At 42.2% G+C, this 14,000-nt stretch overlaps 1 protein-coding gene across 3 annotated transcripts in view; it reads right to left on the bottom strand.

The window, feature by feature from the left end:
- Positions 1 to 1,611: 1,611 nt before the first annotated feature.
- The window catches only part of mei4 (meiosis-specific, MEI4 homolog), a 116,293-nt gene continuing 103,904 nt past the window's right edge, over positions 1,612 to 14,000 (bottom strand). For all 3 annotated transcript variants that reach the window (XM_079526265.1, XM_079526264.1, XM_079526263.1), the window contains exons 6-7: positions 3,280 to 3,388; positions 1,612 to 2,801 (exon numbers count right to left, since the gene is read on the bottom strand). In XM_079526265.1, the coding sequence (XP_079382391.1) occupies positions 2,629 to 2,801; positions 3,280 to 3,388 (282 nt within the window). In that variant the 3' untranslated portion in view covers positions 1,612 to 2,628. The remainder of the gene's footprint in view (positions 2,802 to 3,279; positions 3,389 to 14,000) is intronic.

Here is a 14,000-nt window from a genome sequence, read left to right on the forward strand (position 1 = left end):
TCAAGAGGCTTCAGAACACACAGAGAAACCCCAGACCACAGAAAATCAAGGTTGTTCAGGTTGTGTAAAATACAAATAAAAATTAATGAAAATTAATGTCATGAAACCTTTAAAACAATTACTGTATACACGGACAGCGGACACACGATATTCACGGAGAAAGAACAACACGGAACAACAGCAACACAACCTGCCCAGCACGGACAGAAATCGCTGTCTGCCTTCGTTCAAAATGTACGCTTTGTGTGTGTCTCTCTCACAGACGCATGGCGTTAGACGCAAGCCCCAGCACGGGCGGGTTGAGCTTCTAGTTAACTAAATAGTATACAGTTACTGTAGTACTGTACGTAAGTACATTCCTTAAGAAATGTACATAATTTGATACTTTATACTTCTAGTCTGCTACAATTCAGAGGCAAATACTTTTTACCCTTATTGAAGACTTTATTTACAAGTTACTTTGTAGATTTACACACACACACACACACACACACACACACACACACACACACACACACACACACACACACACACACACACACACACACACACACACACACACACACACACACACACACACACACACACACACACACACACACACACAGGTTTGTCTCAATTCTTTCTGCTCGGCTATAAAACTAAGCCCGCAAACCACATGCTGCAAATGGAATGAATAAATTCTATAACACAAACAACATAGATTGGTGTTTTATGTGCGGTCGTATTTTCCCACTGATGCTTGGTATTTTCCCACTCTCCACTTTCACTAAATAAAAATGCAACATTCTCGATTTGAACATTTGGATTTTGTCCACAATTCCATGCTGTATTGAACAGGTGTTGATCAAAATAACAATTATTTTACATTCTCTAATTCTTGTACATCAAGTAATTTCAGATGTTTAATAATAATGAGAGCGTAAAAAGAAACCACTGGTCCATTTTGTTTAATTTTCTCTCAAGAGTTAAAGATTAATAAGGGTCGATTTGGTTACCAACTCTCCATCATTTAGCTGGGGACCGCCTGAAACCCCCTCAAGGACCACTGGTTGAGAACCACTGTACTACAGTGTCACACAAAAGCATAAAAAGTAGCAGGTACACAAGCTCGAAACACTCAAACACGAGCTAAGTTTAAATTTGAATACTGAAAAGTATCAGTTTTGGACATAATGAGGTTTCCACCCAACAGAGACTATGTTGGAGGCTCTTAAGTATTAGTTCTAGTCGTGTTTATTTTCATCCGTGCACTATCCATGGATTTGACCAATATACAGTTAATTTCACCATGTTAAAAAAAAAAAAAAAACGGTCCAACAACAGTTGCAACTCAGTGGCTAAAATGTATTTAACAAATACATTTTGAATTGCATAGAATTAACGTCCTTGACATCTCTGGGTGAACAATGCAGTCACTGCAACGTTTTATGGAAACCTGGAGTCAGCGTTACCAAGTTATTGTTGCACATGTGAAGTTCCTAATCAGAGAAGGTATAGTACAGTATGTGATGAAGACACAGAATTGTCTCCTGTGTGGCATTGGCAGCTACGAGTGTGGGGCTATACATTTCTTTTAATTTAATTCTTTATTCTGCTATACGATGGCAACACAAAGTCACAAACACACCACACTGTGAGCTTGTATATTGGCTATTTTTGGTGCAGGACACGTCACACGAATACGTATAAATCAGGCTCGACACTCTCCTGTTCGGTCGTTGTGTCTTGGCTTCCAGTGTCAACCAGGTCCTCCTCGTCTCACAATAACAGGGCTTGAGCAGAGCTCTGACAGGGACCCTTGCTTTTCTTTTTAGCCTTCCAAACATGTTCAAGAATGTTTATTTTTGTAAACTAGACTTTAGTGTTGTCGGTCACTGTCAGCATCTCTGTGACAGTAAAGATCACAATACATGACATGACCGCGGGGTCTGTGTGCGACTCCAAAGCATTGTGTACAGCTAGTGTTGTGGCTATATCGGGACGGAACAACAGTCCTCCCACGTCTCCAGAGTTCCTGTACGTCTACATGCCGTACGTGCAACAGTTCATCTAACTGATCTTTCAAAAACAATATCAATCGATTTGAATTAAAAATAATTTAGTATTTGGTATTTTGGAGCAGGAAAAAAAAATATTTTTCCTTAAATGTGTGAAATCTCTGTACATTTATACCATAGATGAGAAAATAAACCGAATCATCAAAAAAAGCATGCTTTTCGAAAATAATCGATAGTTGTGAATTCTAATTATAAATATCACACACCACATTTCACTGTTAAACTCAAATTCACACACATTTTCCTTTTTTTCCTCTTTTTTCATCTAAAAATCCCCAAAAAACAAAAGTTTACCTTTTAATTATTTTATAAATGCTTATAGTATGTGTATATTCAACGAAGAAAAAAAAGGAAGAACCACAAAAAATGTGGGCCCTACTTTAAATTCCTCAATCACACAGATAATGCTCTTTAACCCTATAGGTGGTACTGGTTGGGGGCAGAAAAGAAAACGCCTATCCTAGTTGATGGCTTATGCTACTGTCCGTGCTACAGGTTGGGGAGAGAATGAGGGCTATGAGGTGGTACTGGTGGGGTCCTATGCTAGGTGGACAGGAGAGGGCCTATGCTATGTGGTCAGGAGAGGGACTATGCGCCACATATAGAGGCTAAACAGAGGGAACTCATCCGCCAGCAGGTAGACACGCTGCTCCAGGCTGTCCAGGAGTTCTTTCTGCTGTGTTGTGGAGGTCCAGGGCTGCTGGTGGCTGAGGTTCCTGGAGCCCCTCGTCCTCCCCTGCCCTGCAACAACCGTTATTACACTTATTTAACTCACAACCTGCCACTAAAACCCCCGGCGCTGTCGACTACCACCACTATAGACAGCGCTCTATTTCTCTTGGAATACTCTGCCGTTTCCGGTCCCCCAAAAACTAACTGTGATCATGTGATCATCGTCTATTTAAGAGTCTTCAGAAGCATGTAATATTGAGCCGCTAACATCGGCGCGTTGTTCAATTCAGCTCAATCTGAGCTGGATCTATTAATACTATTCTTTTGGGTCAAATCCTAAATTGGTGTATTCACTTTTCTGCCCTACTATCTACATATTATACTGAATATGTACTTTGCTCAGCCAATCAAATCATCGCTATGGGTCGACCAGCCAATCAAATCATCACTATGATTCACAAAAACACACAAAGCTGGGCATAGGAGGGGCTATATAGCGTCCCTCAACAAAATGTATGAAAAATGAAAACTCTAATAAAGAACTTGCCTGGATCATCTGGTTTTTGCAGGAGAAGCTGCTCCAGAATCCAGAAGAGGTAGATGGAGTTCTCATACTGACTGACCACAAACTGCTGGAGAACTGTGCTCTCCGTAACCTAAAGATATTAAAACAAATAAGCATAAGACATTTAAAGATCATAACAGTATTTATTTTAGCAGCGTTCAGTAACAGGAGATGTGTAAGTAGTGTTTTATCTTATTTTCTAAGAGAGTCCAGTTTGAACTGACTCTGTAGGTCAGGGGTTCTCAACGTTTTTGGCCGGGGACCCCCGGAAATGCTTTGGCAATGTCTCGGGACCCCCGCCCCGCCCCCCAATATAAATTGACTGCTACAATAACCTTAAACCATTTTGGGCGGGAACCCCTTTTGGTGTTTTAAGCATTGTTATAATTTAGCTATTGAAAAATAGCAGATCTACAAGCTCATAGCGCGCCACCGAGTGGCGCGCTACGAGCTTGTAGGTCTGCTATTTTTGAAAAATCGTGAAAATATATATATATATATATATATATATATTTTTTTTAATAATTTGGGGACCCCCTAAAATATTTTGGCAACCCCCCGAGGGGTCGCGACCCACGGGTTGAGAACCCCTGCTGTAGGTCACACCTAGATGAGGATGCAAACATATTAAAAGCAGTTTCGCCAGAAACAGTAGAAAAGGTTTGGGAACCACTGATCTCTAAGGTAAAAAACACTAGTGAGCTTAGGAATCAATAAGGAACACAAAGAGGGCAGTTCATGCAAAAGGCCAATAAAGACAAATAATGCCAACGCTCCATGCTGCGACTTTGCAAGGACAACCCTTACAGGTCCATTTGGTTACATTAATTTGGTTAGATTTGTACACGCTCAAGAGTTCATTAAATTAACACTTCAGTGTTCCCTTCAGTGACAAAGTGAGTAGAGTAGAACAACAAAGGTGTCACACTTTGTCTCAGTGCGGGTAGTGTTTGCCGAAAGGCACTGGTTGAAAAATAGTAAAAGCTGGAAAAAATACTGGAAAAATCTCCAGACGGATAGTAGTCCTTGGATGCAGAGAATAAGTAGTTTCTTTATTCACCTTTTTTACACACCAATCATCAACACTGAAGAAGAGCAAAAGTATATACAGCACTAACTGGCAGGAACGCGTAGCAAAAATCTAAAATAAGGCCAATCTACAAGCTCAAAACACCTCTCGTTGCTATTTTCACTACTTTGCGTGATACTGTTTTACAATGTACAATTGATTTTTGAAAGAAATTTTGAAATATGGAGATACAATGTTTCTGCCTGACAACGATATATACAGTAGAGTAATATGCAGTAATATACAGTACAATCAACAGTCATTGTTTATGAAAGCAGCCTCCTCGGTACATTTGCAAAGTCATATCCATGCAAAACCAGTGCACAGATCACATAACTTCACATTTCTTTCACAACAACAACAACACTTCACTATATCGGCAGTTGGTCCCCAATATTACGTTAGTCTGGTATTAAAAATATAATAATGAAAAAATAAAATAAACCACCCAAGAGTAATGAATACTATTCACAGCCATCGCACTGATAAATCAATATAATTATCACCTAAGGGAAATAAATAACAGCCAAGAATTGAATGTGATCAGATTAAATTAGACAAACTCCTAGCAGGAGAGAGGATGGCATGGGACTCTACAATGCAAAGGATTACACAAATAAATCAATATTAGAGCAATGTAATCCTCCACAGGGCTTGCAGGGCGTGACAAGAAAAATGTGTGCAACTATGTGACTGTTGTTGTGATGTCAAAGTTAGTCATTAAGTGTAATAGTAGAATTATGCAACTGTGTGCGTGCGTGCGTGCGTGCGTGTCTCTGAACTTATGTAATGCATTTGGAACGTTAGCACATAATGTCATGATAACTCGAGGAAATCCATCTACAGGTTTATGTCGACATCGTTACCTCTTTCTCTGCCATTAGGTGGCAGCAGATTGTAGGTAAGCCTTGCCAGGGCTATTTTCCTATTATTTGGGCATTTTCATTTCCGGTTTCCCGGCTTGGAGGCCGCCATTAAGGATCGACAGTAACTCACACTGTTTCGCCAGAAACATTAACATGACGGGAGCGATGCAATACAAAATCACAAATCACATCCGAACCTTGGATGGATCATCATCACCACGGACAGCGCTCGTAGTTTCAGAGATAATAGCCAAAGAAGATCCTACTTTGAATGGAGCTCTATGGGGCCGTGCAAAACCAATCCTGGTGCTGGGGCGACGAAGGCGTTGCCTAGCAACTGGGCCAATGTTAAAAGTAGATTTTCGGCGAAACCGTTTCATATTTGGTGTAAAGCTTATATTCACATCATGAGATATACATATGATAACTGGGTCACAGGTTTAATATACAGTAGCAGGTGAGTGGAAAGATCAGGTTGAGGAAATAATTTCTGAGAGTGAGTACTCCAGCAGACTTGATTAATGTATTTTGCCGAATATAGACGACTCTGATTATAAGAAGACCCCCATTTATCAAGACTCATTTGCGGAAAAAGAACATTGAAAGTCAAATAGTCTAGTCCCCGATTATAATACCATCCATCCATCCATCTTCAACCGCTTATCCGTAGTCGGGTCGCGGGGGCAACAGCTCCACCAGAGTGCTCCAGACTTCCCTCTCCAGAGCAACATTAGTGACTTCCTCCTGGGGGATTCCGAGACGTTCCAAGGCCAGTGAGTCGATGTGTTTCCTCCAACTGCGCCTTGGTCTGCCCCGGGGTCTCCTCCCAGTGGGACGTGCGTCGAGGACCTCCCTAGGGAGGCGCCCGAGAGGCATCCTAACCAGATGCCCGAACCACCTCAGCTGACTCCTTTCCAGGCGAAGGAGCAGCGCTTCTACTCCGAGTCTCTCTCGTGTGACTGAACTTAATACGACCCTGTATTTTAGGATATTTCTATTGGAAAAAACATTCATGCCAATAGGGTAATACGTGCACCGCCCCTGCCACTTATCAAGGAAACTGGAGGCAGTATAACTGGTTCCGTTCGTATTTTCTTATGGTGGTTTATATCACATCTTCCAACCTGAATAGTGACACGCCCACTTTGGTTCCCACTCCAGGGCAAGAAGAAGTATTTTTTAGTTCCAGTTGTGAACCAACTTTTAGAGGTGCTGACCAATTATATGAAGATAGGTTGAAAAGTGGTGAAGTGATCCATTAAGATGTGTCAAATTATATGAAGTGAAAATGTACTTAAATTTCCCCTCGGGGATTAATAAAGTATATCTCATCTCATATTATTATAATAATAATTATTATTATTATCCTTATTCCCAGGTGCTCCAGTATTCAATCCAATACGTTTGGGATTTCAGTGCTGACAGATCCTCGGTGTCATTGATCCATCTTGAGAGATTAGCGCAGCCCTAACACACGGTTTATTCCATCTGCTAATGTTATATTTGAACACTCACACATATACTGTACGCACGCACGCACACGTACACGTACACACACATGCACGCACACACACATGCGCCAAACAACAGCATGATTACAGGGATTGATGCTATGCTGTGGGGACTGGAGAACAAACAGCCACCTGTCAAGACTACACATTGTACACAAGGTTCCGGCTATTCCAAGGAGACCCGTGGAAATATTATTCATGGCAATTCATAACCGTCTTGAGCACCGGCCGTCTCAAATCATCAACAACAGCCACTTTGTTCCTGGGCAAAGACAGCCGTTGATTCGTCTGCAGCAGATCTATACCAGGATTGGGGGGCTGACAGACATGAAATGAAAAGATGTGAGGCTGAAGCTGCAAAGATGTTTTCTATCTCTGACACACACACACACGCACACACACACACACACACACACACACACACACACACACACACACACACACACACACACACACACACACACACACACACACACACACACACACACACACACACACACACACACACACACACACACACACACACACACACACACACACACACACACACACACACACACACACACACACACACACACACACACACACACACACACACATCTCTGTAACCCATTAAGACCCGAGGTGGATAAATCAGTATTTCTCACACTTTCAAGATTCATCAAAAATCTGAAATTACATTATGCTTTCCCGGTTATAATGGGTTAATGAGCCGAGTGTTTCCCGCCGCATTGAAAACACGTTCTTCCAGGAGAGCTAAACAAGCTTTTATGCCAGATTCAAGGTTGACATTTAAAAAACACAAACCACCCACCCGAGTGTGATGTAATCTTGCCGGTCATCGGTGAAGCAGAAGAAGTATACTTTATATGCACAGTTTTTCAGTCGGTTAAAATGGCCTACAGACCAGTGATTGTCACTGGCTGCAGTTCTTCGACAGGTCAGGTACCCACAGATGCCTGACGGGTTGATATAATCACGGGTGACGGGTCGGTCCATGGATCTGATTATCGACGGGCGCAGGTCCAAAATTGGACTGCAAAGCAATATAGAGTGTTGTGTGGACAGCTGACGCATCAAGTCGGTTTATTGTTGGTTCTAAAATCGTTTTCAAGTTTCAATATATCTTCGTTAACTGTCCAATCCCAGATGCTACAGAACCACACGCAGTGGATTGCTAAATACTAACTTCCCCTGGACAGTCAGGATTATGAACGGGGGGGGGGGGGGGGGGGGGGGGCTTCGGAAATGCTAATTTGATAATGGCTGTTTACACGGTCTGCTGGGTGTAATGTTTATGAATGGGGCGCTAGTGAAGCAAGACAAAGTTGCAGATATGTTAGGATGAAATGTTAATGTGTCACCGTCTCTGAAAGAGAACGTGATGTACTTTTAGAGTGAAAGCCTTGACGACTAAAAAGTCTAAAAAGTGCTTGCCGATGCCTTACTGAGCATTTCTGAATACCTAGCAGGTTTGATATTTGACTCTCTCGCCGACTGGACATCATATGAATAGGATTGCGACGGCACTCCGAGAAGGTCCATATTACAGCCAATGAGAGCACAGGACAGCGGTGCTGTCTGACTATCGACAGATGAAAATATATAACCTTTATTCCGTGGGTAAATTCACATGTCATACATATTGGTAGCTAGCTATATTACCAAAGCCTCTCGCTTGAATAATGTTGATAAAACCGTCTGAATCTATGCTGCAGCGCAAACATTTGGACCATGTGCGCTCCACACACAGACACAGACACACACACAGACACACACATCATTATTTAATTTAAATCAAGATTTAGCGTCCTGACTTCTGTCTCACTCTATTTTGCCCTGTGTATTCCTGTGTGTGTGTGCGCAGAGAGATGGAGAGAGAGAGAGAAAAAGAGAAAGAGAGAGAGACGTCCTGTGTCAGTGTTGCCACTCTCGCGCATGTATCACGGGATCCTGCACCTACGTGAGACGTCAAAATGAATTGAAATAAATAAATAAAATGTAGCCTATATGATCTGGATCGTATCTTGGTACTCTTGTAGTGTGTGATACCTTGGTGATCAATCGTTTAGTGTGAAAGCCACAAAGATATAATGACAGATGATTTTTTTTAAAAAGAGTAGTGTGAAATACATAACGATCTGATGACTCGCCAACAACTTTAGAGGTTGTGTGCCCAAGACATCCTGGGAAACGTCCCGTATGTAGTGCCCAAGACGTCTGTGAAAAAAATAAATATGTCAAAAAATGAATGTAAAAAGTGGGCACCCTGGGTTTTTTTTTTAAAGTGTTGTGTGGGCACACAAAGCGTTAAAAGTCCTACAGTGTGTATAGGAGCCATTACCTGGGCTATTGCCATGACAACGCCGGCCTGACAGCTGCAGCCCGTCACCTACAAAAGCCATTCTGTCCCTAGTAGCTGGTGGGGAAACACCTGCTTGTGGCTTTCCCCCCAGCCGACCTGCAATTGAAAATGCATGATGACGTATGATGATAAGAGCGCCCCTCACGTCACCTCACATGGGTGTGATTTTTGTTAATGAATCCTATTTTGCACAAGCTGTTTCCTCATTTAAATATGTTGCGGGCCCTTTGCGCCTAGCCCTTAAAGACCAGTGAAATGGTCAATGTGGGCTTTTTATTTTGAAGTTTCAGCTTGAAACGCTGGCTCTGAGTTTCTGAACCAATCAGAGCGTCACATCCCTTCAGGCGATGGGACGATAGCTCTGCTACACACGATGCATGGAGTAGTCAGACAGTCAGCCAGCTCTAGCAGTTTACTGCTATGTGGCTTATTTCTAACCTATAATGTTTTCAGATACATATTTTAGCGTGATGATTAAGTTTAAACCGAGTAATACACTGTCTAGATGTCACCTTGAATGAGATTAAAAACGGAGTGGTTCTGTAATCAAAACAACCTCTGTGTTTGGACGGATGTGCAATGGGAATCAAACAGGTGAATTTAATCAAGATTCATTAATATGCATGTGAGCCTCGACACGTCATCACGCAGCACGTTTTCGTTCATAGGAAGTAATTTAAATTTGATTTGTATTGACTTTTGATATAAAAATATACAAAAATGAAAATGTAGCCATTTTGTGGCATTCATTGTTAGGTATGTCCATATGATTACCACGGATATGGTCTAAAAATGTGAAAAAGGTATTTTTCATTTCAGTTGGTCTGTATTTATGACAGAGGAACATAGGGGTTAGAGATTTAGTCAGTTGTTGGACACTCACTCTGTGCTGCCTGGTTTCTTTTAAGCAGTCCTCTTACCACCCCTTGCCTTCAGGCTGCTCTGATGGCACGAACCCTTAGTGAGCGCGGTGTCCTGACTTCTAATATCATGGCAGCCCTGTCCATTATATGACATTCTCCGTTTCTTTCCTTATAGCCAAATTCCAATACCCCAAATCTCACTCTGCACTCGGTCCTACAGCTTGACCCGGAAATCGTTTGCGTCCCAAATCATATAGCAATTTATTTTGGTGGAGCTGAGATCCACACAGCAAGAAAGAATGTATGTGCTACAGTATATGTTCTACGCAGCTTCAGAAGCTTGGACCTAAGTTATTCCTTTCATCTTTACTTGTCAGTTTTATCTTTCTATTCTACTACATTCCTTGGTCTGTCTCTGCATTTGAGTTCACTGTCTGACTTGACTTGACTTCTAAACCTGTGCTGCAAAGCTCCCCACCCCCCTTCTCTACACACTCCTTTTTTCTGTCTCTCCTTTTCTTTCTAGTAAAACAAAATTCACCTCAATTTGAACTCGGAGAAAATCATCCTTGATGGATTAAATGTGTTCCCAACACAACACAGAGTAAGACATTGACTGATAGAACGTTAATCGAGTCGACTACTGGCTCATTAGCTCTGGTCTGCCAACACTCCTGCCTACTAAGCTAGTTTATAAAGTGGCTGCAGCTGCTAGCGCTGCAATTGTCCATTATTGTATTCTATCAATTACTTTTTCTATTATTTGAATAATCGACACACGATTATTCAAATAATATAAATAACGGTTTATTTTCTAATCTCTCCATTTTTTTGGCCAGACATGCTATTTAATAACTACAGAACCGAAGGTCGAAATGAAAGGAAGCGCGGAGAGAACCTCCATGTTTATCAATGATCAGGGGATCGATCTGGAGATAAATATCCTGTGGCTACTTGAAAGGTAAGGTACGAAGAATCGCTGGCAGGAGCTGAATTGTTTATGTATACTCTGGCAGAGAATGAGTAAAGTGGTCAGATGGGTTGTCATAGAGTGAACAGGACAACCTTTTACTTTATTTTTACACTCAAGGGGGAAGAAAATAACCCTAAAAGTTTGTCCGCTGTACTCCATCTATGATGACGCAATACCCCAAATGGGGTTGAGGGGGTTAGTCTTTCTCAAGGTTGTCCTGGTAGCTTCTGTTGTTGTATGTCAATATCTGACACGGTTCTCACCTCTTGAGGATACCTTTGTCAGCAGGACAGTAAACACGTTCACTGTTCACCGTCAATCAGAGCTCCAACCCAGTGCACTGTCCCGACCCGTATCAGGAAGATCACTGCTGAGGCAATTTCAAGTGGGCACCCAAAACATTGCCAAACTAAAGGTCACACGTCAGAGACAACAAACTGGCTTTGTATGAGCTGTTGAAGTGCAACTACAACACTCGTGAAGCTCTAGAGAGATACTGCAATCATGTAAAGTCCTCAAAAGAAGAATCGCCTCCATGGTCTCCAGACACTAATATTATTACTATAATTGAGTTCAAAAGTACCTGTGCAATACATTATGGGTTTGTGCATACCATACATGTGTGCATTTTTACTACCAGCTGGCCTAAGCCTACCAATTTTATTTATTTTACAGCAGATTTTACTTGAATGTATTGTTCTGGTAACTGAGTGCGAAAAAGTAAAGCGTGTCAGACTCAGTCAGAAGTTAAAACGTCTTGGATTATGTGCTCCACTATTCAAATCGAATAGTGGAGCACCCGAAGGTTCATAGCCCTAGCTAGCATGTTTCCCCACAGCACTCGACGAATCATAGACAAGAGAGAGAGAGAGAGAGAGAGAGAGAGAGAGAGAGAGAGAGAGAGAGAGAGAGATCTCCTGGAACTGTATGCAGTGCATCACATAGCTCCAAGGTTCTGTAGCATCTCCAGAACCCTGATTATAGAGGCGAGACCAGAATGGTACTAAATTGCCCACTTGATAATTATTACAGATCAAACACAGAGCCAAGTAACCCCAACAGCCAGAAACGGGAGAGATGAAAATCTCTCAGCCTCGCCGTGGCTGAGAGTGACGGCTATGGAGCTCGATAAACGGAGAGATGGACAGAGAGAAAGAAGAGAGGGGAAGAAAGCAAGACAGGAAGAGAGTTAAGGGGCATACAATGATGACTAAGAGCGTGAGTCAGAGAGAGAGAGAGAGAGAGAGAGAGAGAGAGAGAGAGAGAGGCACATAATGAAGACAGAATCTGTGAGATAGAGCAGTGGTTTTCAACCAGTGGTCCGGGGACCACCAGTGGTCCCTGAGGGGGTTCCAAGTGGTCCCCAGCTAAATGACCCCTTTGGTAACCAAATAGACCCCTTTGGTTTCATTTTACACTCTCAAGAGATAAATTACTGTTAAACATCTGCATTATTTAATTTATAAGAAGTCTACACACAATTCGAGAATGTAAAATAATTGTTATTTTGAATTTGACTGTTATCTCTCTTATGTATTACCATGTTTTTTGTTCTTGCTTACTGTAAATCGCTCTGGATGAAGAGCGTCTGCTAAATGCCTAAATTGTAAATTGTACCACGTCAATGGAATTATCCAACGACAACAAAATTCTTCATTTTTGGGTCTGTTGAGGCTAAATCTCATCGAATGGTGGTCCGTGGCTGAAATGCCGAAAACATTATGATTTGAAAAACGGTTGAAAAGCATCGTGATAGAGAAATAAGGGACAAGAATGAAATGTACAGTAAACAACAGACTGCTGGCTACGGAGAGGCAGATGGAGGTTCAGAGAGGGACAGGCGGACTGAGAGCACATAATGAGAGGAGGAGAAACGCAGAGAAGCCAGATAGAGATGAATTGATGTAGATGAATTGATGTAGAGGAAGAGAGCAGGGTAGAGAGAGATGAAAAGCAAGCCGGAAACACAACAACAACAAAAACGTTAACATGGGAGAGTCGGGCAGGTGTAAATCAGAGAGAGGCGAGATACCGACATGGAGAAAGAGAGACTAGGGCTGGACAATCGACCCAAAATATATCGAAACCAAACCGAACAATAATCGTGCTCATGTATTATCATGTTAATTGAAAAATCTAGAAGCAGGTTTTCATTTTTTTATTTTGTATTTCCAATACATCTATCTATAAATGTGCCACGTCTCTGTATGTCTGTAATCTGTAATCCACATAATTTGAGAACCGTTCGCCCACCCGACTTCAAATTTGACTCACACGTTCCACACCACCACAGGGAGTGCAGTGCCCGGTGTCGAGTCTGTCGGATACACTGTTGTCCAGAACCAGCACAAACGCCTCTGCCCGTAACTGTAACAGTGTGAACAAAGCGTTTGTACACTCTGAGTCAAATTAAGACTGGATTTTACAGTGTAGTTTGTGGTCCCAGAAAAAAACACTGTACACTTTTATTACAGACGAGTAAGGGTCTATTCATTGTGATATATTGTCTGGGAATGCGTCTATACGTTGTTCATTTCTGAAACTCTTGCGCCCTGTGTATTAAACATAACGATGGAGTTGGGCGTCTCGAATGAGACACGCCGTGAACTTGCATATCTGCTATTTTCCAACATATAGGACGTGTTGCACGGTGAAGTATAAACGAGGCTGAAGTATAAAGGGGGCACGGTGGCACAGTCGGTAGTGTTGTCGCCTCACAGCTATAAGGTGCTATGGGTTTGATGCCACTGGGGACACCGTGAGCACTGGGGGCGTGTTCTCTCCTCAGTGTCCATACCCTGGGTGGAGTTGGCGAAAGTGCCTTTCTGTGTGTTGTTTGCATGTTCTACCCGTGTCGAGGCTTTAGGATTTAAAAGGCTTTTTTTCTCCAATCATCCTCAGGTCTGAATGTGTTAAACTCTCCCTCTCCTGCTCCACGCCACCCCCTTCAGTCCAGTAGGACAGACCATTTAGCCAGAAGTCAACACACAGTGGTGGAGTGGTTCTGACCTTCACCTCCACCTCTAGACCTGAATGGTACAGTACAGTATGTTTGT

This window comes from Electrona antarctica, assembly GCF_951216825.1.
Source record: "Electrona antarctica genome assembly, chromosome: 17".
NCBI classification, from domain to species: Eukaryota; Metazoa; Chordata; class Actinopteri; order Myctophiformes; family Myctophidae; genus Electrona; species Electrona antarctica.